This window comes from Argentina silus, assembly GCF_951799395.1.
Source record: "Argentina silus genome assembly, chromosome: 7".
Taxonomy (NCBI): Eukaryota; Metazoa; Chordata; class Actinopteri; order Argentiniformes; family Argentinidae; genus Argentina; species Argentina silus.
In genome coordinates, this window is record NC_139661.1 from 6,939,313 (window position 1) to 6,964,756 (window position 25,444).

The 25,444-nt window shown below is 44.4% G+C and overlaps 5 protein-coding genes across 5 annotated transcripts in view; 2 read left to right on the forward strand and 3 right to left on the reverse strand.

Moving 5' to 3' along the window:
* Positions 1–108: 108 nt before the first annotated feature.
* pnpla7b (patatin-like phospholipase domain containing 7b) lies at positions 109–14,169 on the reverse strand (the record flags this gene model as incomplete). The annotated part of the gene is made up of 34 exons (XM_083673265.1): positions 109–1,929; positions 2,235–2,350; positions 2,450–2,534; positions 2,828–2,944; positions 3,058–3,210; positions 3,529–3,677; positions 3,948–4,064; positions 4,156–4,225; positions 4,511–4,627; positions 4,842–4,998; positions 5,494–5,612; positions 6,039–6,221; positions 6,715–6,883; positions 7,094–7,157; positions 7,371–7,520; positions 7,640–7,829; positions 8,428–8,551; positions 8,700–8,831; positions 9,079–9,284; positions 9,475–9,552; positions 9,684–9,842; positions 9,952–10,076; positions 10,487–10,570; positions 10,839–10,941; positions 11,070–11,150; positions 11,845–11,973; positions 12,102–12,182; positions 12,335–12,494; positions 12,610–12,750; positions 12,842–12,936; positions 13,053–13,132; positions 13,569–13,656; positions 13,858–13,932; positions 14,131–14,169. The coding sequence occupies 34 exons, from the start codon at positions 14,167–14,169 to the stop codon at positions 1,864–1,866; spliced, it is 4,002 nt and encodes a 1,333-aa protein (XP_083529391.1). The 3' UTR covers positions 109–1,863.
* Positions 14,170–15,182: 1,013 nt separating this feature from the next.
* Positions 15,183–16,495, forward strand: mrpl41 (mitochondrial ribosomal protein L41). The gene is made up of 2 exons (XM_083673465.1): positions 15,183–15,241; positions 15,872–16,495. Exon 2 carries the CDS (start codon positions 15,894–15,896, stop codon positions 16,299–16,301), a length of 408 nt encoding a protein of 135 aa, XP_083529591.1. The 5' UTR covers positions 15,183–15,241; positions 15,872–15,893; the 3' UTR covers positions 16,302–16,495.
* A 172-nt stretch (positions 16,496–16,667) lies between these two features.
* On the reverse strand, positions 16,668–20,405 carry dph7 (diphthamide biosynthesis 7). The gene is made up of 10 exons (XM_083673458.1): positions 20,350–20,405; positions 19,815–19,997; positions 19,520–19,647; positions 19,323–19,410; positions 19,089–19,183; positions 18,716–18,873; positions 18,314–18,386; positions 18,123–18,188; positions 17,793–17,965; positions 16,668–17,612 (listed from the first exon to the last, which is right to left on the reverse strand). The coding sequence occupies exons 2-10, from the start codon at positions 19,953–19,955 to the stop codon at positions 17,149–17,151; spliced, it is 1,386 nt and encodes a 461-aa protein (XP_083529584.1). The 5' UTR covers positions 19,956–19,997; positions 20,350–20,405; the 3' UTR covers positions 16,668–17,148.
* A 100-nt stretch (positions 20,406–20,505) lies between these two features.
* On the forward strand, positions 20,506–22,423 carry paxx (PAXX non-homologous end joining factor). Its single transcript, XM_083672831.1, has 7 exons — positions 20,506–20,826; positions 21,121–21,181; positions 21,327–21,376; positions 21,521–21,705; positions 21,803–21,853; positions 21,929–22,022; positions 22,123–22,423. Exons 1-7 carry the CDS (start codon positions 20,729–20,731, stop codon positions 22,169–22,171), a joined length of 588 nt encoding a protein of 195 aa, XP_083528957.1. The 5' UTR covers positions 20,506–20,728; the 3' UTR covers positions 22,172–22,423.
* A 226-nt stretch (positions 22,424–22,649) lies between these two features.
* abca2 (ATP-binding cassette, sub-family A (ABC1), member 2) overlaps positions 22,650–25,444 on the reverse strand; it is a 45,990-nt gene continuing 43,195 nt past the window's right edge. Inside the window, exon 49 of the mRNA XM_083673503.1 lies at positions 22,650–25,197. Within this exon, the coding sequence (XP_083529629.1) occupies positions 25,162–25,197 (36 nt within the window). The 3' untranslated portion in view covers positions 22,650–25,161. The remainder of the gene's footprint in view (positions 25,198–25,444) is intronic.

The following is a 25,444-nucleotide window of genomic DNA, read 5'->3' on the forward strand; positions in this document are numbered from 1 at the left end:
GCACGTGGAATAATGTGTAGGCATCCCATATTCAAGTGAAATGTTATTGACTCAAACCCTTACACGCTGGTCAAAATAAATGAGAACAGGCTAATTCGAGTAGTGCAATTTATTTCTCATCTCACATTGCACACGCATCTAATACTGAACGCATATGAGCTACAACAAGACAGAGAAAGAAGATCGAATGACAATCCATACATTAATTGTGTTAATAATCATTTAAACCAGTTTAATATTAACCAGTCTGTCATTATACACTCACCGAGCACTTATTAGGAACACTATACTAATACTGCGTAGGGCCTCCTTTGCTCTAAAAACAGCCTCAATTCTTTGTGGGATTAATTCCACAATATGTTGGAAACATTCTTTTGAGATTTTGATCCATGATGACATGATTGCATCATGCTATTCCTGCTGATTTGTCAGGTGCACTTTCAAGCTGTGAATCTCCCGTTCTACCACATCCCAAAGGTGTTCAATTGGATTCAGATCCGGTGACTGGGAAGGCCACTGAATAACACTGTACTCATTGTCATGTTCATGAAATCAGTTTGAGATTAATTTTGCTTTGTGACATGGTGCATTAGCATTCAAGCGATAAATGATTGGTATTAACAGGCCCAAAGTGTGCCAAGAAAACATTCCCCACACCATTACACCACCTCCACCATGAGAAGGTGTTCCTAATAAAGCACTCGGTGAGTGTATGATTTCAATCATATTTTCAATCATATTTTCGTTTCATTAGTACTTTCTGTTTCTAAAACCATTTGCAGCAGGGTCTATCCACCTATTATGAACAATGCATCTTCCACCTGCTCCCCTTTGTTTACCACAGTTATGCCATAATAACCTGCGTATAACAAACTCGGTATACTACTAAATATCATATCAAGTTCTAAAACACTGTTAAAGAGAAGGTACCTAAACGAAAAAACATCTACAGCATTTCACATACAAATCCCTGATAATATGGCACTAATCAATTTCACTCTAACACTGGGACAACAACAATATTCTTAGATTAATTTGGAGCGATGACCTAGATACTCTTAACAACATCAAAGCTAAAAATTGATCTGCTTTTGCAACCCAATCTAATGAGACTGCATATTCCCTTTAGTTGCCTGGAGGTCAGGCTTCAACCTACATACATATTAACCGGCAAACAATCAATCACTATTAATCAATAATAAAGGAGCTGTGCTGTTATCACCATGTCGCGAAAGGCAACAATGGCGGCTACAAAATGAGTATAAAATTGCATTGATACGCTTGCATGAGAATGATAAATAATGCCTAGAGTCTGTAATGTAACTATGTAACTAACTATTATGAACGTGTGACTGTTGTGACCTCGATCATACTGTAATACAACCAAACGTAACAACCGAGTAATGACAATTAGGTTTGGATCTCGTCAACAACATGATAGAGATCAGTACTAAATGCGGCCCATTAGAGAGGTCCTCTCGCTATGGGTGAGTTTGTGAATGTGTGCTTATCTTGGCTCTCTTACATGAATTCATAATTCACAGTTTACATTCAACACCTCCCCTCTGGCTGGTCTTTGATATGACATCAATGATATGATATCAAATCCCTGTCATGAATGGGGGAAATTCCCTTTATCCTATTTTATCCTAAATAAATGCTAAAACAACATAAAACCTCCCTCCCTCTCTCTCCCTCTCTCTCCCTCCCTCTCCCTCCCTCTCTTCATCAGTAGGGTTAGAGATGAACGAGCCATAGGAAGTAGTGCATTCCAGAACAATAATTAGAAACACTGCATTTAGAACTGTCTAGACTGGCTTTGGAGATGAGTGACAGCAGAACGGCGACCCGGTGTGATGGATGTCATTTGCCAACACTGTCTGAGTGGTTTGGTGTCCGATGTCTGACTCTTATCTGAATTTCTTCATCCTGAGAAAGAGAGAGAGACAAAAGGGTAGATAGTAGCAGAACGAGTGTCACAGTCTTTCGATTTTGGAAAATGTGATATGGATTATACCTGTGTGAGGAGGGTGGTGATTAAACAAGATAGAAATTGACTTTTCAATTTCGTATTTTATCTGGGTTACATCTAGAAAGTTCAACAAACACCACAGGTTCAAAGTTGTTTGACAGCAGCAGCTGAATTTTTTTTTTTAATCGCTGGACAATACCCTGATTCACATCTTCAGCATTACTTCTCTAAAGGTTTGTAACCAGTATACTCTGGTACTTACCGTGTCAGCAGTCTCCTCCCCCTCTGTGTGTTCACTGTCGGGATTGGACAATTCAGAGAGAGCACTCTCCACTACTTCCTCATCATAGTCTGTCTGGTAGTCATCTGAGAAATCCTCTGAGAGAGCGAGTAAAACAAGAAAAACACCATCATTATAAATACGTGTGTGTGTGTGTGTGTGTGTGTGTGTGTGTGTGTGTGTGTGTGTCCTCTCACCGTCCACTAGTGCAGGTTTGACTGGCTCAATTCTAGAGACGATCTCTGCCAGGTCAGTGAAGGAGGCATTGGGACATGTGACCACCTGAAAGACGCAGACACGGCGACGTACATTCAGTCATTCAACAAAACATTTGTCCATCCTAAAATAACTCCAAAAAATGTGTAATTGTAATTTAAAACAGCGATTCTCTCATCCCAGTTCCTACATGAGAGCGGTTGAAGGAATCAGTCAAGAGGTGATGGTAAAAGACAATATACAAAACAACGGACTGATTGAGTCGCCAGGTTGTAGTGGGGGAGGGGCAAGCCGGTGTACCGCAAGTAAACTAGGAACAAGAGCCAGGTACAGTACACAATGGAAGCTGCGTAACTCACATTGCCATTTTTGGTCTTATGGAACTCTTCTTGATGTCTGTCCTTAAGCATCTTGTCTACAACTCCACTGCGGGTCCAAACGTCAAACACTGTCTTCCCGTGCTGGTATCCCACCTCCTGAGAGAGAGAGAGAGAGAGAGAGGGGAAGGGAGGGTGAGGGAGGGATTAGCCTTGATTATATTAAACAGATGGAGCGCCATAGGGACAGGGAGAAACAGAGGGACACTCACAGCGATCTCGTCGAACTTGCCAAAATCCAGCGTGCCGTAGCGATCGATGGGCGGCCGGATGTACTCGCAGTATTCACTGTCTTTCACGACCTCCAGCTGCCTGACACAGCACACATAGGCCAGCCTGGTCTGGATCTCTGCCATGTTCAGGACCTAGGGGTCATGAAGACACAATTACAGAAATAGACACGATTGAATTCAACCAAACTGAGCTAGATCAATTATTCTGGTTCCTAACCGAACCGTAAGAGACACTGAGATTGGGCGCTTAGTGGCGTAGCACACTAATGCGCATACCACATAATCGCAAGGTTCCTGGTTCGATTCCGACCCTCGACATATCCTGCATGTCATCCCTCCTCTCTCTCACCCACCCTTCCTGTCAACCTCTACTGTCTCTATCTCAATGAAGCAGAAATGCCCGAAAAACATATTAAAAGAGACACTGAGATGACATACAGCAGCTCTTACCTTGACTTTCTCTGCCAGGGGGTTGAAGCGTTTCCACAGTAACCACCACCCGTTCAGCGAGTCGCCGTAGTTGGTGAGGTCAGTCTCGTCCTGGCTGCCCACGTCGATGGCTATCACCACTTTCGCACCCATGGAGCGAGCCACGTCAGCTAGAGAGAGAGAGAGAGAAAGAAGCAAAGATTGACCAAGAGCAGCTGATGTGGATATACCAAAAAAGGTTAAATCTCTCTACACCATTTACCTGACGCTTTTATCCAAAGCGACGTACGTTGCAATGAGTGCATACATTTTTCTGTATATACGGTCCCAGCGGGAATCAAACCCACAACCTAAGCGTTGTTAGCACCATGCTCTCCCAACTGAGCCACAGCGGACCGCAACTTTTAGTCCCAACATTTCAATGCTAGAGGTTTACCGACCAGGTAGGTTGTTGATGTAGCCCCCGTCCATGAGTAAGTGTCCGTCTTTAGGGTCACAGAGAGGAGGCAGGTACCCAGAGAGAGACATACTGGCCCGTACATACCTCCACAGGGAACCTGCGGTATAAGACAGAGGCGTGGTAAGGGTTACCGTCAGTACAACAGGGAGAAGGCCTCAACAGCCAAGAGCTAGAAAGTGAAGACAAACCGTCAGTGTGAACCCTCATGGAGGAAGCAGTGATGTCCGTTGTGATGTTGAAATAGGGGATCCACAGGTCCTGCGAAGGAGGAAGAGGGAAACGGGAGAAGGAAAAAGTTACCGTGACCACTGATAAAAAAAGATAGATCGTAATAATAGAAGTAGAGACCGACTTAGCTTTGTCAGCTGTGAACATGATCTTGAGTTGTCATAGGGGTAATAACAAAACATTTCTATGCTCGTGTCCACTGTCTCTAATCGTGTCTTGTAACTGTTTATTAATATACACACAAATATAATTCTCGCTACTTATTAGGAGTTTGATTGGGTGGGGGAGAGGGGGGGGGGGGGGGGCTCCTCTCACCTCTATCTGTTTCCCTTTCAAGATAGAGCTGACGCTGTAATTGAAGGAGGCCCCAGAGAACATGGAAGTCACAGGGTAGGTCAGGTCCAGGACCTTCTTGAAGATGGAGGTCATGTCCTGGGATTGGAGAGACGGAAGGCACATGGAGACATGGATTAGAATCTAACTTCTGTGGTGCCAAAGGTCCACTAACGCATTTATGCTGTCGATACAGGTCTCTGCTGTCGAAACAGGTCTCTCTTGACAAAGAGTTTTTATCGACAAACCTGTATAAATAAAAGGTTAAATAAGAGAAATGTATCCCAGACCCAGACGTCTGTCCACTACTCACCATGGCCCACTCTCGAGCCCGCACCCTCATACGACTGTTGCTCTTCTCCTCGGCGTAGAGCGCCCCGATCATGGAGCCGATGGAAGTGCCGCCCACCATATCCACAGGGATGCCCGCCTCGTTCAGCGCCCGTAGGATGCCAACCTGAGAGCATCCCCTGGAGAGAGTCACAGAGACACTTCAATATCAACCAGCCAAAAAAGGGACATTGGACAAGAACCACATGAGCGGGGTGTGAGGGAGGAGGAGGGGGGGGGGGGGAGACGTTAACCCTAAGCAGTCACATGGGACAAAAGGATAGACTCGTAACAGTTAGGACGATTGTACCCACCTTGACGGAGCTCCTGAGCATGCCAGAACAAATAGGAAAGAGAAACAGCACACACCCACACACCCACATACCCACACACACACACACACATAGAAAAAGCCATCAGAGAGGGGAACCTCACAGAGACACAGCCAGAGAGACATGGACAGGCAAGAGACACAGAGAGAGAACACAAACACACGGTTCCAGCCGTAGGGCCAAAGCGTGAGGCCATTTAATCAATGTTAAGACAGATAGTAAGTACAGATAGAGGTTCAGTAAAAAAAAAATGTCAGAGCTGTTAGCTAGTATATCTGCAGTGTAAAGAGAGAGTAGCATTACCTGGCTCCCCCGCCCCCCAGCACCAGGGCGATCGTGTTGCCTGTGAGGACCCTGGCCAGGCGGGAGAAGTCGGAGTGGCGGTCCGGAGGCTTCTGGAGCACACGCTGGTACATCTCTCTCTGAGGAGGACACAGGGGGGGGGGGGGCAGAGGCGGGTATGAAGAAGAGGAGCAGCAGAACGAGGCCAAAGCTGTCCTTGAAATCCCCAGTAGGTTTATTCAAAGTCTTCCATCTGAGGCATGAGGTCTTAGAAAGCAGGAGTGGTGACGGCAAGAGGTTGAGAAAAAAAGCCAGGCCGGCTGGTGGGCTGGCAGTAGGTTGAGTTATCCCCTAGTGTGTGCATCTGTGTACTGACATGGACAGGCGCCTATTTGGACTAGACCCAACAAGGTCAGGAGAGGTCTTGCTATATGTGTGTGTGTGTGTGTGTGTGTGTGTCAGCTTGGACAGGCTCCTCTTGGTATAGACCCAACAAAGGCAGGAGAGTGTCTTGCTGTGTGTGTGTGTGTGTGTGTGTGTGTGTGTGTGTGTGTGTGTGTGTGTACCAGTTTGGGCAGGCTCCTCTTGCTGAACACCCTGCGGGGGCAGGACAGGTGCAGGTGTCTGGAGATCCAGCTGCGCATGTTGAGCCACTCCACGGTTCCCTTGGGCGGGGGGCCGTCCTCCCTGTGCAGCAGCACCAGCTGCTTCTGAGCCCTCACCGCACTGCTCTCCAGCATACGCTCCAGCTGACGGGGGTCAGAGGGCACACAGGGTCAACACATGGCCAAATTGGCAGTAGCAAAGGGCACAGCCAAGTCACTGAGGTTCTAGGCTGGTCAAACAGTGGACAGGTATACTGTATGTGTGTCTAGAGATACAGTGGAGGGGCATTTATCTAGAAGTACAGACACTTGGTTTCTAAAATGAAGGAAACCAAAACGGAGGGGGGTGGGATTTATTTTTGGGATCAGATACCAGGGGGAGACTTCTTCATTACAAGCAAGTTGTGCTTCAGTAATTTGCCACACATTAACAACCCATAGCTGTAATTAACTCGATTAGGTTTTAATCCTAATGAGTCTAATTAAGAAGCCATTTAAACCCCCTCTTAATCCCCAACACATTCATTGTAGCCTGTACGCGTAATCCTACTCCACAGAGATTGCATTGTCACATAAAACCCTTGACTAATTTCCCAAAGGCAGAGAGAGACTGTGTTTTTTTTAACCTGTACTGTACCTCGCCCACGGTGGGCTCCTGCTCTCCCAGTCCCACGATGATGATGCAGTCGGCCTGGCGGATGCAGCGCTGGGTCCAGGGGGTGAGGGTGCTGTCGGACTGGTAGAGCACGATGCGGTGGATGTCTTCCTGCTGCCCCAGCCAGCTGGACAGACGGTACTCATGTACACTGAGGTGGGGGGGGGAGGAGAGACCATATGTGTGTGTGTGTGTCCTTCATGCTGCTTTTAACACTTTGACAGCGCTTTCCTTAACGTGGACAGATGGACTTGAACTTGAAACTAATATTCTCAGTAGGAAAAAAGGAACACGCGAAAGCATGGAAAGAGTGAAAGCAGATGGAGAGAAAGATGAGACCTGAAGATGATGTCATCCCTACCTGTCAAGTGCGGCAGCACCCAGTAGCTGCTTGATGATGTCACTGGTCAAGAGCAAGGTGGGCCCTGGAGGAGCGACAGCAATAAACTAATGAACATGTATGACTTAACAAGTCAGAAAACGTTGAAAAGGCAGGTCAAAAATGTCCTGGTTGAATCTGCGAATGGGGGAGTGATGGGGAATAGTGATTGTGGTTATGCATGCGTCATGTCACGTATTAAAATCAACCGGAATCACTGTTCCCATCAGGGGTTGGAGGAGCAGTTTGTGTCTCTTACCAATGACGCTGAGGGCGTGCTGCAGCTCCAGGGTGAAGGCGGTGAGAGGCACCTCCTCTGACACGGGCAGGATGGTCACAGTGGACAGGTTGGAGGCTGGGTTACCTGTGTCCCACTTACTGGTTGGGGTGTGGAGGGCTAGACCACGAGCTGACGGAGGAAGACATACGTTTGAATAGTCCACCGTGGATGAGTGAATACAAGAACGCACACAAACACATACACAAATACACACACGCAGACACACACATTTTAAATGGGAGACCAACCTGCCAAGGGTCCGTTATCTTGCTGCATGTTCCCCAGGATCTTCTGACCCAGCAGATGGATGAGCCGGGTCACTACTTGAGGGTACTTCCTCTTGATGGAGTTGAGGGCCCCCTCAGGCAGCTTGGCTAACTCGGAGTCTCTGACGGCATGCACTGTGGTGGCTCGGTTCAGATGAGTTAGGGCTTCCACCTGAAGAGTAGGACGGAGGATTCGCTTAGTCTTTTTAGTCAACTATAAATGGCTAGTGAAAGGATACATTCTGTTGTAGTATACTGTATTATACTGTAGTATACTGTATTTGTTGTATGATCCTTAGAGGGGAAAGTGAAATCCAATACTCCTGAAGGAGGTAAGTTTGTTGGAAATCTGCCACCTCTGGACACCGCAGGGAAATTGAATTCGAATTTCCTAACAACAACAACATCCCTCCCTAATAATAATATAACCCCCCGAATTAGACTTGCAGTGTTGGACATTAGCTGTTGTGTTTCTGCACGCAGGCGCAATTTGAAGAGGCAGCCACCAGAGACAGAAAAGCGAAAATCTGTGAGTTCACTCACCTAGGAGTCACCTTGGCAGTAACAACATGTTTATATGCAAACCGAGTGTAGGGTAGGACACTGCATTTTAGAAAGCACTTTATCCGGACCAAAACAGGTTTCAAGGGATCTCTGATTGCTACCGATAAAACAGTTATTACAGTCATTAGGAAGCTTTTAGAAAGCTTGAATGTTACATACTGGACCTTTAAGTGCAGTATATAGAATATGGATTTTTAGACACTCACCACCCCAATGAGGTCACCACGACCGTATTCTCCGGTCAGCTCCTTCTTCCCATCATCCTTTGCAATAACAGAACGCAAGCGGCCGCTAAGGACGATGAAGGTGCTGTCAGACTTTTCTCCCTGTCTGGAAGGGAGGGAGGAAGGGAGGGAGGGAGGGGGGGGGGGAGAGAGAGAGAGAGAGAGAGATACATGAACAACAGAACTGGAACAGAGGACACAGATAAGAGGCTGTTGTATGAGTGAGGATAACGAAGAGTCCATTCAGCAGGTACCTGTATACAGCACGGCCAGCTTCTACCGCCATCCAGTCCAGAGCAAAGTCTATCTGTCGGACGAAGGAAGACACCCTCTTCACCACTGTATGTGCTACACTCAGCACCATCCTGGGCTCCTCTCTCATGATCCTGCATGGTCACATACACACACATGCACACACACAGATTCAGAGAGGACCAAAAAAAAATAAAAACCCCACTCCAAAACACGTGAGGCTGGAACAAATGTCGACAACGAATAGACACAGTTGAAAAGATGCTCTTTGACAAACATGAGAATACATGAGAAACAGAAGAAGTTGCACTCATGGGTGTGTGTGCATGTCGTGTCATGAGCACGTGGATGAAGGAGGGGGGGGGTGGCGGAAGCCCATACTCGTAAAAGTGGGCTTTGGAGATGGACAGGAAGCTGCAGTCCCTGTGTGCCCGCACACTGAAGATGAGGGGCTCCCCGGTGAGCACGGCCAGGTGGCCCACCAGCTCCCCAGGGTGGGTCAGGAACAGCAAGGTGTCCTCCTCGCGGTCGATCATCCTCTGGTACACGTGGAGCACCCCCGAGATCACAAACTGCACACTCACGTCCTGGCGAAGGGAACAGAGGACGAGACAGACGTGATCTGTGCGTGTGTGTGTGTGTGTGTCGAAGTACATGCAAAGACGCATTGAACACCCGTTTCTGTCAGTGCTGAGAAAGATGTGGCAGATGTTCTAGAGAGCCCTTGCCTTGGGGCATTGGGGGAGAAAGGGGATATGCACCAGCATGCAGGCTGACCTGGTCCCCTTGGCTGGCCACCACACAGCCGGCTTTGACCTGGCGCAGAGTCACCCTGCCCTCCAACAGACTGGCATCCTGGCAGAGAGAGTCACAGAGGGGGGAGAGGGGGGGGGGTCAGAGGTCACACAGTCAGACCCAGGGCTCTATGGTGCTCCAGGATCTAGGCAGAGAGAAGAGAGGGACAAGGGAAGGGAACCGTATGGTACCTGCAGTTGCATGAGCCGCAGAAGGTCCTTCTTGGCGGCCTGGAAGATAACGTTGACCTTGGTGTGGTGGACGTGGCCGGACTGTCCTCCTCCGGCCTCGGTGTAGTGGTACACAGCAGAGGGGGCGTGCTGCATGGTCACACTCTTCTTCAGAATGGACTGAGGGGCCGGAGAGAGAGAAGAGGACAGGCGGAGGGGTTTTTCATCACGTACCTTCATCACAGAAACAATGCATTGCAAGTTGTCAGATACAGATTGTATCTCTCACCTTATAAACAGCAGGACTTGGGGGTGTTGGGGGTGTCGGGGGTGTTGGGGCTGTCGCTTCTTCTCCTTCTTCTTCTGCGATTCGGGCTCGCTCGTAGGCCAAGTTGAGGTGAGCAGACGTCGCAGCTGTTAAAGAACACACCGAGAGTTTAGGCACACGGAACAGGAGTTGAATGCCACAGGTCACTGCCATGCGGCCCAATCTATGTGTGATGTGGACGATGTAGCTACTGTATATGTGGTTACGCTTTCAATTAAGGTGCCCTTTATAAAGGGTTTATACATGATGTATAACTCGTTTTATTAACCATTAACAAACAGTTATAACTCATTATATTGTTCGATAGCCCCTTATTGAGTGCCTACTTAGGCTATTGAACAATTTCAACTAATGAGTTATACTCTAACTGTTTGTTAATGGTTTATGTAGAATTTATAAACAAATAATCAATAGTTTAAGTGATATTAAATCATTTCTAAACACTTTATCTAGGGCACATTATTGTAAAATGTTACAGTATATCTGTATACAGTACCTGACACAGCAACAGGCGTGGAATGGGAGCGTGACTTCCGAACTCTTGTGGTGGGGCTCTCTGAGGGATTGAACTTTCCACTCCCTGAAGCAAGTTAACCAAAAACAACAGCATGAGGTTTTTTTCTTATTTTTCTTGCAAAACAACACTGTTCTTAGTGACACACAAAGCAACAACCAGCACATTTATCAGTCTTGAGTAATATTTGCGTGATAAGACAATCGAAAATGGCCAGTGCTCTTGCAATATCCTTCCAGTCTGAAAACAACCACTATGCCACTATGAAGCCAAAACCACTAACTAGTTGCAGTGCTTGCTTTAACCATTAAGATTGCCATCACATATCTCTGACCTGTGTCGCTGTGCTCCTGAGACTGCTGTCTACGAAAACCCCTGCCTGGATTGACCTCACCAATCACACTGGCCACTGACACCAGCGGGATCGCCTGGTTCTCCTGAAACACACACACACACACACATATGGAACCATCAGGTCTAGACATCCAGTCATGTATATCATGTAAACCTCTCTGTGTTTATATTATTTTCTGAGAGTGAGGTGTATTGCGTGAGAGTATAGTACCGGATTGAAGAGCTCAGTGGTGAGGCCCAGGTAGTTGTGAAGGGCTAGGAAGGTCACCCTCTGCAGGCGCACCATAATGATCTACAGTACCAGGAGGGACGAAAAGGGAGAAATTAAGAAACTGTAACCAAGGCCACACTGTGTGCCTGAAAATACAAAATGCTCAGTGATTTTGTATCATAGGTTTGGCCGTGTTTATTTTATATATGCCTATAAACATGCCTGGGGTATGGTTGGTGGTGGACCTTGGTGGTGTATGGAAAAAGTATGTTTGTACTAGACTTTGTACCGTAAAAGTCTGTCAATGAATACACTCACTGAACACTTTATTAGGAACACTATACTAATACTGGGTAGGGCATTGAAATCAATTCGTGGCATTGATTCCACAAGATGTTGGAAACATTTCTTTGAGATTCTGCTCCATGATGACATGATTGCATCACGCAATTCCTGCAGATTTTTCAGGTGCACTTTCAAACTTGAATCTCCCGTTCTACCACATCCCAAAGGTGTTCTACTGGATTCAGCTCCGGTGACTGGGAAGGCCACTGAAGAACACTGAACTCATTGTCATGTTCATGAAACCAGTTTGAGACGACTTTTGCTTTGTGATATGGTGCATACTCAAATAGGCTGTGGCATTCAAGCGATGATTGATTGGTAACGGGCCTGAAGTGTGCCAGGAAAACATTCTCCACACCATTACACCACCTCCAACATGAGAAGGTGTACAGGGGTTCCTAATGAAGTGCTCGGTGAGTGTATAATGTACCTGTATAACACGGACAAGGGTCTCTGGGTATTTCTCAAAGACCGACAGAAATGCAGCTGCTGGAAGACGCAGTATGGTGGACGGGGTGGCAGCCCTTGCAGAGACAGTCTTGTAGGGGGCTGGATAACCCTGGGGCACCCAGATGGGCAGAGGAGGATAAATAATTCATAGACAATTATCCTCAGCGTGGTACGGAAATACATGAACAAAAACGGCTCATTTCGATGGGAAACAACAGAGATAAAGGTTTAACATACAGTGATCACATCCAGGATACTGAGCAGGCTGTGGACACTGTCTCCTGGTAGCACCTCCTTTACCACGGCATCTGTGCCGTCCTACAGTACGATGAGAGACACAAAAGACGTCCTCTCAGCATCTTCATGTGTATTACTGACAATGATATATGACACGTTCTTTTTCCTAATAATACATGTTTTCAATGTAACATAACAGATATAGAGTGTATGAAATGTAGGGATGTTCTTACACTCTCATGGATGCAGAGCTCTAGACGGCCATCTTGCACCACATAGATGCTGTCGTCTGTGTCCCCTGGATGGAAGAGTGGCTCCCCCTCGTGCAGCTGCACGAACACCATGTGACGGCACAGCTCCAGGAACAGAGGCTTCTCAAAGTGGCCCAGCACCCTGGCCATAGAATGGAGACCATGATGAGATACATTATAACTCCAATCGTGCGTGTGTGTGTGTGTGTGTGTATGTGTGTGTGTGTGTGTGTGTGTGTGTGTGTGTGTTCCCTCACCTGACGTTCTTTAGCATGTACAGCACCTCGGAGGGCAAGTGAGAGTTCTGCACGTCAAACTCTGTCAGGTCAGCCTCCAGCAGATTGGGAGGAGGCTCCTTGGGCTGCAGGGTGGGAGGTTCCTTCCGGATACGCAGGATCCTGGGACACAGGGTGTTAAGAGTGTTTAGTGCGTGGTGTTCAAAACAGGACATTTCACAGATCATTCATATGCAGTGTCGTCATGACTCACTTGCGTGCTATAGACAGGACTTTAGTTCTCTTCCTGGTTCGCTGCCGAGACAGAGAGTTCGAGGCAGGGGTACCAGTAGAGGACAAGGTCTGCACCTGTGACAGATGAAAAAAGAGAGCTGTTTTTTAAAGTCATTTCAGCAGGTATGGTGTTGTACAAGACAAGTCACCAGACAAGACGACTACAGGAGAGGACATAGTGAGGGACTGACCTTTCTCATGATCTTTCGGCCATAGAATAGCACCTTGTCCCTCTTCCTGAAGCGATATTGAGGAACGCCAGCCTGCTCCTCTAAAAAAACACATGTATATACAAGGATATGGGATGTGCGACCGAGGTGTATAGCATATTGGATATTAGAAGAAAGTACATCAGTGGCCTGGGGTGGTCCGGTGGTCCAGTACCATGGCCTACAGTGCACACATCTGCCCATGTCGGCATGGGTTCGAATCCGGCCCATGCCCTGCTGACATACCCTCTCCTCCTTACTTTCCTGTCTTTCTCCACTATCTCTATCCAATATAAGAGTGGGACTGCCCTACTCAAAAAAACAAACAAAAAATGCTAAATTAAATTATCTAAATCCTTTACCATACAGTTAACCAACAGTGATTCCGTTTTTACTTGAGAAATAATTGCATCAAAATACCAATATAAACAATTTTAAGTTCTAATCACATGAGGGAATAATATACAGTATGAGGGAATGTAGGCAGGCAATACTAACTGGCCAGTTTGTATCTTCTGTAGATGAAAAACACCACAATGCCGATGAGAGAGACGGCTACTGCTGCCCCGATGAGCACACCCGTCCACTGGGAGGAAAACGAACATATATTTGGTATGTCTTATACTTTCATGCCTTGAACAACCCACATCTATACTGACATCAATGGTTGTAGCTATGGAGACAGCTGGCATGGGGAGCTCAAAAGAAGCACAATAGTTTTTTGAGCTCATGGGGAGCTCAAAAAACTGTTCACACAGTCAATGCCGTAAAGGATATTTGTTGATACCAGAGTAGTTTCTGTTCTGTCCTCCAGTAACTGTTGCATTCTCGCCTTGATCTCATTGCCAATTGGCACCAGGCTCTAGAACAGCAACAACATAAACACACTGAGTGAATGGAAAAGACAACTAGATAAAACAGGTATTTTGAAAGGTGAATGTGAAAGTATAGTTAGTGGTCATTATACTGTAGGAATTAGTATTGAACTATAATTGAGGACTCAGAACACAGTACAGACAGATGAATGAATATGTAAATGCCTGTGTAGGCAGCACCATACCGGGTATATGCTGCAGCTGTCCTCATCGTTGTCATCCATCCCTAGCAAAGACAGGTGCAGGATGCGTTAATCAAAACCAAAAAGCTGATAATTTTTAGATATTAAAATATGCAGGAGACTGTGGTTTATGTAACAGTGACAATACAGTGAATGACAGAAACACACAGTTTGAAAAAATTAATTCCACACAGTCATTCTAATAATGGCAAGAGATACACTATTAGAGACAAAACTTCACCTGACAACAGAGAGAAATTGACAGATTCAAAGTAGGCTTAGAAACAGAGCTCCCTACTAGAACACAGTAGCTCATTTCGCTTGACAGACTGTAGGCTACATTGTAACCCAACACCCTCTGCACTCGCTCACACACAAGGAGAAAGTTGTAGGCTGGCCGTACAAGCCCGTTAAAACAGGGTGTGATTATTATAAAGACAGGCCAAAGTCAACTAGTTTATCTGAGTAAAATATAACTAATCAGTTCGTTTGACAAATGCATGCACAGGTGGTTTGGCTGTCTATCATCAGAACAGTTTTGGACTTTCCCCCCCAGTCAGTAAACAATCTCATGTGACATACACACACATGTCTACAAGGGTGAACCAGTGGATCAGTGAATGTCACAATATTTCATAAAATTACTTTAGAACCAGCTTATTGAAATGAATCAAGATCGAGCTCAAACGTGCCTGTAGGCGAAATGTCTAGGTGCCAGTGTCATTTGAGTCATACAACAATGCTCTGAATGATACTGACTGCTGGGTGTTCCACTATGCAGACCTGCCTTGTAAACACAAGCCTGGGGCAATGCGCTCTTTTGGATGGATAAATAGCGTTATAGTTAATGAATTGTGATGCAGGTTTAACTTTTAACTTAACTTAAAACGGAACGATTATAATTCATACTTACTGGCTCGTATTATACAGTCAGTCCGTACACCCTCTGTCAAAGTTTTGTGTACACATGCTTGTTTCTGTCAATCGCTGAAGCCACTGCGAGTATCGGCAATTCCGATAGGCTACCACTGACTTACTTAGACCAATCACCTACGGTTTTACTCGGAAGTCACGTTGTTCTGTCGCTGTCAAGTCCCTGCTAGCTGTGGTCAAGGTGAGTGATTGGGTTTTCTAATATTATTGGTAAAGAGAATAGTTCAGTAGTTGTCATCTAGTGCTTTTCATGATTCTTACTTAAATGTGCATCTTCTTAATCGATAATATTGCAGCCATTTGTTCACTGACATTGTCTGTTGGCCCATGTGTTTTGCTAGCTAGCTAGCTAGCTAGTTAGCATGGCACACTGTCTGCATGTTTAGAGAACTGTCAAAGATGTTTCATGTCCAGATGTGCAGTAGTTATTTCTTCCTAATGCTTTAAAGACAGTAAATGACGAAATACGTTTTACTAACTTATATATATACACTGTTTCGGACTTAGTCCTAATACATGGGGTGTAATGTTAGAAATGATGAATGCATGGGTACATCTTACCATCCCAATTAGCTCAAGTTTTGACATTGGTTTAGAATCAGGAGGATATGAAGCTTTGGTGAATGCCAGGATATTTGCTTTCAACAGTGAAGCTATTTCACAACATTACACATGAAGGAAAGGAATGTGTAGGACTAAAGCTAGTTGTCGCAACAACTTGAAGTTAAGTTAGTCCAGTTCAGCAAAGTTTGCTTTTGTTACCAAATTGCCAGCTGGTTACTGAATCATCCATTGTGTTTATTTGATGCAGGTTTGTTCAACTCTTCGATGCAATGGGAGTGTTGTCAACGCTTACAAGGGGCCTTGTGAGAGGAGCAGATCGCATGGCTGAATTCACCAGTAAGCGTGGCTCCAGGACTAACTACAAAGGCCGAGGGGCGAGGCCGACAGGAGTGTTGAATTCCAGTATGAAATTTATTCCAGTACAAGCAATGATTCCGCAGTTTGTGGTGCCTAACATGGAGGGATTCAAACTCAAACCCTACGTGTCTTACCGCACCCCGGTTGGCACAGAGCCCGCTCTCACCCCTGAGGGTCTGTTCTCCGAGGCTGTCGCCCCACAGATTAAAAAAGACTTTGAAGAGGGCATTTTTGATCAAGAACAGCTGGAGAAATATGGATTTGAACCCAAACAGGAAGGAAAGTTATTCCAGCTCTACCCCAAGAACTTTGTGCGTTAAGCAGACCCTCCGATTTCATCTACCTGGAACTGTACTAGTGAAGGACCATTGACTTTTTGTTATTGTTGGGGTCAACTTCAGGAGTTGCAAACCATCTAGTAAGATGGCTGGGCTAGTCATGAGTTGTGGGACCCTGGTATATTGTAATGCTGCTTGATGCAAGTACTATTGTTGTGGAATTCCAATAAAATACAAAAAACTGATTGTAATGTTTTACTATTTCTCACAGATTACCACAGCCTATTATGCAGTAGCCTAACTCAGTTTATTCACATTGTAGCAACCTGGAAGAAGTAAGGAGATCCAGACTTATTTTTTTTCAGCAACAATAGGGATTTATTGCTCAATATGATACATATGTCTATTGTAATGACATTTCAATTAGCAAGACAAGAACAATGTGGATTTTATAATATTCCCCCCCCCCTCAGCACAGTATTGATGAGTCCATGATCTTTATAGACACACAAGATTGGATATGTTGCTTGACCCATTGGGAAACAGAATATAGTAAATGTCTGAGCCAATGAGGATTTTAGATATTTGGAAATGTGAAATGCCATTTACACAAGAAAGGTTCACTATACAGGTAGGCCAAATGCCTGCAGCATGTCGACAGTACAGACTGGGTTGCTATTATGTTTAGAGAAAGGAGCATTTAGCAGCACCACGTTCACAAATTACTATAAAGCCTTTTGTTTCAGATATGAAAAAATAATTGGTGCTGGTTATTTTCTGTTTGAACATTCAAACAAGTGAGGCCAGTAGAGGACAAGTTCACACAAGTTCAGTCTCAATACATTTTTAAGGGATGAGAAATCATGGGCTTGATCACATCTCAAAACCTCTACTGTACCTTCTTTGCCGGTGCTGCTGCCTGTCCACCATCTTCCTTCCCCATCGGCCCTTTCCCTCCCAGCTCCTCTGCTGTGCTGTCCTCCTCAGGCCTCCAGTCCCAGCGCCACACATGCATCATGTGGTCATAGAAGGAGCAGCTAGCCAGTAGGCAGGACACAGAGGGACTGTCCGCTGCAGGGTTGGGAGGTGGACCTGCTACAGCTGGGGGAGATATCTCAGGGATGTATCGTCCTGTGTCATCCTCCATCGAGGTGTCGAAGCTGGCAGTGGGAGATTCATACTGGATCCTCAAGTGTCCTCCACTCCCTGTGTGGCACTCGATTGGCTCTGCTGTCTCCACAGGGGAACAGGGTGGAGGCTCATCCAGAGATACACGCGACCAATCAGCTCCATAGGCCAGGGAGTTGTGTAGGATGTAGGAAGCCAGGACAGGGCATGCTCCTCCACTGCCCTCTAGAGGTGGACATTGAACATAGCAATAATAAGTAGTAGCTTTGACATGATGACTTGCTCTGACGGAGCTAATGGTGAGGAACAACTTAAAACAGTGGTTCTATGTTATAAAAAGTAAATCAGACAGATGTAGCAGAGGGGTGAGTGTCCATGAAGGTATCATATCTCCCTCAGACTCACCTAGGGCTTGCTGACAGTGAAGAATGTGGAAGTCATTATGCATGCAGGCTGCTAACAGCAGGTGCTCATTGGTAGGATGCCACTTCAGTCTCCATACTCCACCTCCCAAAGCACTCTCGCTGAGAGGCTGGCGCATGCTCCTGCCGTCCCACAGCAACACTTGCTCGTCATAGCTAGAGGAGAGAGTTCACACCGATGTTTTCCTGTTGGTCTTAGGACCTCATGGTTTGAGACAAAGTGAATGTAGACGGATGTTTGATAAACACAAGGTTAACATTAAGATATAAGCCTGGTAAAAAAGTGTCTTGACTCAAATAGTGACATCTTTACCTGCCTGTGGCAAGGATGTGCTCCCGATGCGGGCTACTGTGTATACTGCACACACCCATTGAATGCCTTAAAAAGAGAGGGAAAAAAATAATATGTAACATGTTCCTTTAAGACATATTTCTGGAGCAACCTACTTACTTTTGCACAAATGCATTTTGACCGCTAATTGTGTCTATATTGATATCTCTCACCTCTTGCTGGTGAAAGTAGGGGAAGAGGAACCCATCCTCAGATCCCAGCCCTTAAGCTTGCAGTCATCACCGCCTGGCACATTCCATTTAGATGACAACACAGACACACACACGCACGTTTGTAATGTTTAAAAGAATCTGCGAGCATGCAGACAGTAAACATGAGGACACCCGACTCGCTGCGGAGGATAACAAAAACAAGACGCATGTCACAAGACTCAAATATGAGGATCCTCTGATCAAAATGCATGATAGGCCCCCGATAGTCTCACAGAGGCAAAGTGAAGACAAAAATCATAAAACAGACCAACATGAAGGCGAGAAGACACAGACAGAAAATAAAATGTACTTGAGAGGAGAGGAATAAGCAGTCTGTATTAAGACTTGTTTTTGGAGTGTTACCGGAATAGACAAGCTGAGTATCCCAGTAAGAAAACGCTGAGATCCACGCCTCAAAGTCATGCGCCTTCCACTGTGAGATGGCAGTCAGACTGGCTTCCCCCAGAGACAGGACGTTGACGCAGCCTGCAGAGTCGCTGGACACCACACGCACGCCACTACTGTGGACATAGACGATACACGATGAGTTCCATGGATGATCACATAAATCAAAGGTTCTGTGTCTGTGTCTAATCTACTAAATTATACTCTGGCTCTCCTAGTCATCTGACAGATGTGAGTAGAATGTTGTCCAAGACACCAATAGTTAACCAAGCTGTAGCATTTGGTAATCTCCAATCCAGTTTCCAGTCAATCCGAATGAAGACATCCTCACCTGTCACCCCGCCCAGTAGACCAGTCCAATGACAGAGCCAATTTATCAGGTCCCAACTCCGAACTCGTCAGAAACTTCAGACCACAGCGGCCTTCCTACTGGAGAGACAGATCCATAAGAGCAGGGGCCACAGAGTCTTCAAGATCATGGGAATCACAACCAGTGAGGATTTATACATCAGTATACTGAGCCGTGTGTATGAGAGTTACAATGCAACTTCTGTATCTCTCTCACCGGACTGTCTGTGAGTTTGTGCAGTTGGAGCTCCCCACTGGCTGTAGCCATGCCCAACACTGGTCTCTCTGACACTGGCACATGACACCTGAAAATAACAGACAATATTAAGCAAAGGGAAATGACTCAGGAATCAACCAAGCCATTAGATGAGCAATCTGAACCCCAGTTGTAACATGTGGCTGTGTGCATGTTACCATTTTAAATCCAATATTGCTGGGGTGTCAATGCGCTGCAGTTCTTTTAGGGGTGGACACATAGGTCCTTCTTGTCGAAACTGAAACAGGTACATTCGGCCAATTCGAGTTGCAGCCTCCTCCGGAACCTTATAATTACACATGAATGGGGAAAATGTCAGTGTACAGGATGGAGTATTTTCACTGCCTCATAGTAGATCATGTCACCTGTTGATTGTATGATGATATGTATGATTCTGATACAGTGAGATAAGTTAGCTTGGATTGTACTGGATTGGTCTGTCTATGAACTCACCGCATTTGGACCTTTCTGAAGTTGGTATGTTCCACATGCCAGTATATTGTACCATTGTGGAATCGGGCACCACTCCACCGTGTCAGCACTCAACTCCGTGTCGAACACCTGTAGACTGCGAGTCCTTGACTTCCAAGCCATCGCCAGATATTCTGCATACTGTGCCACAACACTGTATCAAGACTGAAATCAAATCAATATCAACAGTTATGCACAGAGCTGTGCTGTGGACCGCAGTCCACCATTGGGTATGTTTACATAATGCAATAATGACTATGCATTATATAAACAGTCATTTAAGTCATTCATGGCCATGGTAGGCAGTAGGATTGTTTGGAAGCAACTACAATAACAACACATACGTTACTGCTCAACTAGCTTAGCTAAATTAGCTTTACGGATATGTAGCTCCTCAGAACAAGCTATCGCATTTCGATATCCATCTAAAGCACATTTCATACGAATACAATAAGATCCAGTGTCTGTTTGTATTCCGTCAAAATACATGAATTGAGAGAAAAAGTCATAAACGTACACGTGAAGCAGCCAGAAACAGCTGTCAGATTAACACGCTGGCTCACTTCCTCAATCTCTCTACGTCACTAACACGGGGCCTCATTCAGCATCGCAACGTTGCAACATGTTCTTCCAGAAATGTTTTTCATTCTAGTGAATGCAATCTACAATAGTTTGGTACACAAATCTGCTTTGGCCATTACAACTTGTTGTTGGTTTTTATTTGTTTGTTTGTTGTTTGCATTTTGTTGAGGAGCTCATTTTCACTGACTGTATCTTTATCCACACTGGTCTTTGATTGGATAGTTCTTTGTTCCTCTCTGTGATAGGAGGCAATCCAGATAGAGTCCAGAGATTGAAAGCTGCATCGTCAGAATCATTCTCGCACAAACAATAACATGGATAAGGAAACGTCCTACTGCATCTTGGTAGATAAAAAGGATCAGTCCAAATTCATATGTTATACACGTAAAACGTCGGGAATATTCAATATTGGGTGAGTTTGGTTGATCCAAAACATACATTTGATAGCTAAATTAGCTTGCTAAACGTCAACAGAGATGTGTTCAGGTCAATGGATTGTTGCCAGCTATCTAATTTACATCACAAGAAGAAACCGCAGTGTCACAAACTCAAGTTACAATCAGTGTTTACAACATTGATAGGTTTAAACAAATGCGTTGTACCACAAAACAGGAACTTGAACAGGACAAAAAAACATAAGCGACCTCTAGTGGTTAGGAAGAATGCCTACATTAACATATCAGTAATTTTTGTTTTTCTGCCACAGCTTGACAAATGCCTCTGATGTGTGGAGCACAGATTTCACTGAGGAGACATTGAACCAGTTTGTAAGTTCTCTCATTGCACCACACCTGTTCGTGATAAAACGTGCTGTGTAATGCCGTGGAATTCGATTCCTATAAGTTGTATACAATTATGTGTTGCATAGTTGCTTACTTTCTTTGGTAACAACATGGCCTGTTTTGTTTTCAGAGACAGAAGTTTGCCTTAAAGTCAACAGGGGATTATATTTTAAAAATCAGGTAAGCTTTCATGTGCAGCTATAATCCAACTATAACCTTAAATAAAAAACATTCTCTTTGCCCATGTATACCCATGTCATTCATTTTGACACTCACCTAATTCCTTGTCGTCCCTCCCCCAACCCCTGTGTTCTCTTACTGTAGATCAGCGTGTATTAGTGGGAGTGCGTCTGTAGCGGTGCAGGACACCAGCGCAACAGTCCATGTGGGGAGCAGTCCTGGGGACCTGAATGTGGTTCTATCTAGACTGAGAGAGCCAGAGGCCACAGAGGAGCTGAGAGAGCTACTCTTTAGAATGGCAGAGAGCCTGACTCAATTAGACAGCGCAGGTAGGGTTTGAGACAGAGTTTCTGCAATCTCATCACTTACCTTGCATGTACGAGGACCTTTTTACTAAGCTAAGTTCTCTGCTGTGTTTCTATCCAGTTGGCCCAGCATCATTCAGTCCTGGGAAGAGTCAGCAAAGACGGAATACAGGTGATGTGTGACCAGAACTCTTTTTTTGACACTGATGTTTTTTTTAAGATGTGTTCTAAGCTCTTGTTCTTTCAGAATTTGAGCCAAGGAGGCAACAACAAAATGGCCCATCTGTGACTGTGAAGAAGCGTCTCCCGGGAGATTCTATCATCAATCCAGGAACGAAGAGGTATTGCACAGCTCACTGAATCTGTCTCTTGTTAGTACTCACATGCGTCTGTATGCACACTTGCCAAAAACTCTGTGTCCCTCCTTTCATCCTTTTTCAGAAAGCGTGCAGCAACTGGGGTGGCCTATGATGATGGAGATGATCAGTGAAGATTTTTAAAGAGAGAGAAATTATCAGTTGCCTCATCCATATCACATTAATGCTGCGTACAACAATAGCAATGTTTCTTTTAATTCACTCGCACTAAACCATACAGTTGCTACATATGGATCTACTATATGTACTATTGTCAACATAATGAAATAATTACATTTTTAATGGACTCATTACTCATGTCATTACCCAGATCATGATTTTAAACTGTATTTTAATATTTTACCTTAAAAATAAATGTGCCTTTTTAAAGCCTCTCTACTTGTCTATTTGTGTAGCTGTAAGTAAATGACTAAAGAATTATTATTGCAATCAAATGTACTAAGTGTGTCTTGTGAAAGATAACATTTTGGTCCTGTATTTAAGAGGCCTAGGCCTAGTTAGAATATTGTAATTTGATTCACCACAAAAAACAACAAACCCAACTGATTTGTTTGTCCTTTTTCCACTAAAAGAAATCCAGATCACCCAATGTAAAGCACATTGTACAGAAACAACAGTTTAATTAGAAACAAGCCCAAATGTTAAATCAAAATGAGAACAAATTGGAACAGATATTGTATTTCACAACAGAAAACGTTGACATACATATTCATAAAATATAAATATAGATTTATATTCATATGCACACACATATACTGGATAAATTCCAAAGCATTTTGCTTTACAGCAAAGCTAAGTAATCTGTGGAGGATTCTTATTTTCATATCATACGCTTGCACCTATTTTAAATTGCACCTAACCCTCATTATTTGCTGGTGTTGTTACCCATTTTTTCCAACATAGCTGTATGTAGAAATGTCTGCTCTGTGCTGAAACTGGGTGAATCCCCTATTCTTTTTATTTTCAAATCAAGCTTTTCACAGGGAACAGTTGCTGTTCAGTCCCAAAACAGTTGCTGTTTTTAAACCTTGCTGTTTAGTCCCAATGCTTGGTGGCAAGGTGTGGTAGACTAAATGGTGATCAGAACCAGCCAACATGGGACAAATCACAATTGCTGTTCTATCGAGGTCAAGATTCACAGAACTCTGAAGTAGAGCATTACGGTCATGATTTAGTCTGAGGACAAGTCTGAGTTTTAAACAAGTCTCAGCTTTTCAGATTCAGAATACCAAGCCAACACATTTTAAAAGAAGACTCATTTACCATACTAGTTTGAATGAAAACGAATGATGTCGCCCCAAACTTAAGCAACACAATTACTTCCTCCTTTACATTCTGAGAAAAACAATTAACAACAGCTATTTTACCTTGTTTAATAACAAAAGGATTTACAACCCCACCACAGTCAAGGAAAATGAGCAAACAAGTCAAAGTTCAGTATGTCCCACATTTAAAAAAAAAAAAACCCCACTGAAATGTGATTTAAATCAGGTGAGTTTCATTAGTCCATGAAATAACTTAAAAAGCATTTGGAGAGGAATAAAGAGCGTTCACAACTGGATTATCACAAAAACAAACACCCCATGAAAATATCCACTTCAAATCACATGCCAACATACATACATATTCAGGAAAATACATCAATGTTTCCCTTTAATAAAGTGTTGTGGGTATTTTTTTCAAAAGTGCTCAAAATTCCAAGAGTTTTCTTCAAAACATCTTGCAAAAACCATACAATGGATGGTTACAAATCTCAAGTTTAAACACAATAATGATCTGAGCGTTCCCTTTTGTCTCACAGTGACGGTAGTGCAGTCCAATTCTTATTGTACAACCTGTATATGACCATAACTATTAAATGAGAGTTGTTAAATTCAGTTATTTTGACCGTTTTCTCTTCCTTTAAATGATCGTTGAATATCTTCAATGCAAAAAGTAATGTTATTAGATAGTGTCCTAAATAGGATCTTCTTGACAAACCAAATGATTATGATTTGTAAAATCAGAAAAGAAAGCATTCAGTAGAAAGTGCTGTAGAGAGACAAAAACTATACAGTGTCAGCATGAGTAGGCTTGAGATTAGGGAGGCACCATCAGCATAGCTTAATAATCATTCCATGTACATTCTCTACAAAGAGGGAATCTAGTGCAGGTTTCCTCTTGTGACTCTTGTGACTGTTAGTAAAGTGATTTTAAATAACAGGCCAGCGACTCGGGACTTGCGTCTAAACTTGGCACTTTCCAAGGTGCACTTAGCTATAAACCATCGGTTATTGCGAAATGAATCACGGATTCATTTCAGATCCATAGACACATTCCAATATCTAAAATAAATCATTCTTGTTGCCACAGAAAAATATATATATACTGTATATGTATGACACAACACATTTTTGACTTGGTTCATTACAGCATGCTCTCAAGGCAGGTCGAGTTTTGGAAAGGGGGGCGTCTCTGGTTCGGAGGGAACACTAGTACTTTGGCAGGGACAGCGTTTGACCGATTCTGATACTCACCGCGCCAAACATCTGAAAGGTTAAACCTATATCAGAGGGGATGATATGTTATATTGGTGACAAAATGGAGCCAACTTTACCAGCAACAACATTAAGATCAAATCAAGCCTTTTTCTCCAGTCTTTGGGACCACATCGGTTCTAAAGGTTCCCTTCTATCAATACATTCTCCAAAATAAATACAGAGACATTCCGAAAACACATCTTCATTAAAATGCAAGCATTCTCACTGTAGCAGTCTGTTTTGCCCATGACACAAACCCCCGCCATTTTGTCACCTCAGCCATGGCTGGACCATGGCTGGCTCTGTGACAAGTGTATGAGGGTCACCTGACTTGTCCTCCTCTTCTCTGTCCCACTGAATCTCTTCTCTTCTCTTTGAGTCACATGCCTCAGTCAACTCCCACAATAAGGTGCTTGAGGCTAAAATACACTCCTTACAGTACATTCTCACAGATAGAGAGCGGTTTCCTCTTCTTAGCAAATACATTCTCCTCCTGACCACAGTCGTGGTAATGTTTTCTCTCTCCATCCCTCTCTGTCCTAGTCTGTCCATCCTCATCCTCATCCTCCCTGAGCATCCACAGTTCAACAGAGAGTGTCCGTGTTGAAGGAGAGCTGCACCTGGCATGGAGACACACCAACATGACATTATAGAAGGTAGTAGTTTATAATGCAGTATAATGTATTGTACCTATGTACTGTATATGGCCAGATATAAGCACATTGCTTGGAGCTGATGCAGGCATGTAGGAAGGGGGGGGTGCGGGGTGTGCGTCCATTTCCCCTGTCAGCGGGTGTCTTTTTCTCTTTTTGGGGGGGAATTTATACAGATCTCGTGTTCTTGTGATGGTGTGTGTGACAGTATGTG

Excerpts from the sequence above, each read along its gene's own strand:
- dph7 (XM_083673458.1), bottom strand. The coding sequence starts at position 19,955 with ATGGCTTGGAAGTCAAGGACTCGCAGTCTACAGGTGTTCGACACGGAG. Across the intron at positions 19,411-19,519 it reads GCAATATTGGATTTAAAATG|GTGTCATGTGCCAGTGTCAG; the intron begins GTAACATGCACA and ends TGTTATTTTCAG. Across the intron at positions 17,613-17,792 it reads TCACTGTCAGCAAGCCCTAG|AGGGCAGTGGAGGAGCATGC; the intron begins GTGAGTCTGAGG and ends GTCCACCTCTAG.
- mrpl41 (XM_083673465.1), top strand. The coding sequence starts at position 15,894 with ATGGGAGTGTTGTCAACGCTTACAAGGGGCCTTGTGAGAGGAGCAGAT.
- paxx (XM_083672831.1), top strand. The coding sequence starts at position 20,729 with ATGGATAAGGAAACGTCCTACTGCATCTTGGTAGATAAAAAGGATCAG. Across the intron at positions 21,706-21,802 it reads GACTCAATTAGACAGCGCAG|TTGGCCCAGCATCATTCAGT; the intron begins GTAGGGTTTGAG and ends GTTTCTATCCAG. Across the intron at positions 22,023-22,122 it reads ATCAATCCAGGAACGAAGAG|AAAGCGTGCAGCAACTGGGG; the intron begins GTATTGCACAGC and ends ATCCTTTTTCAG.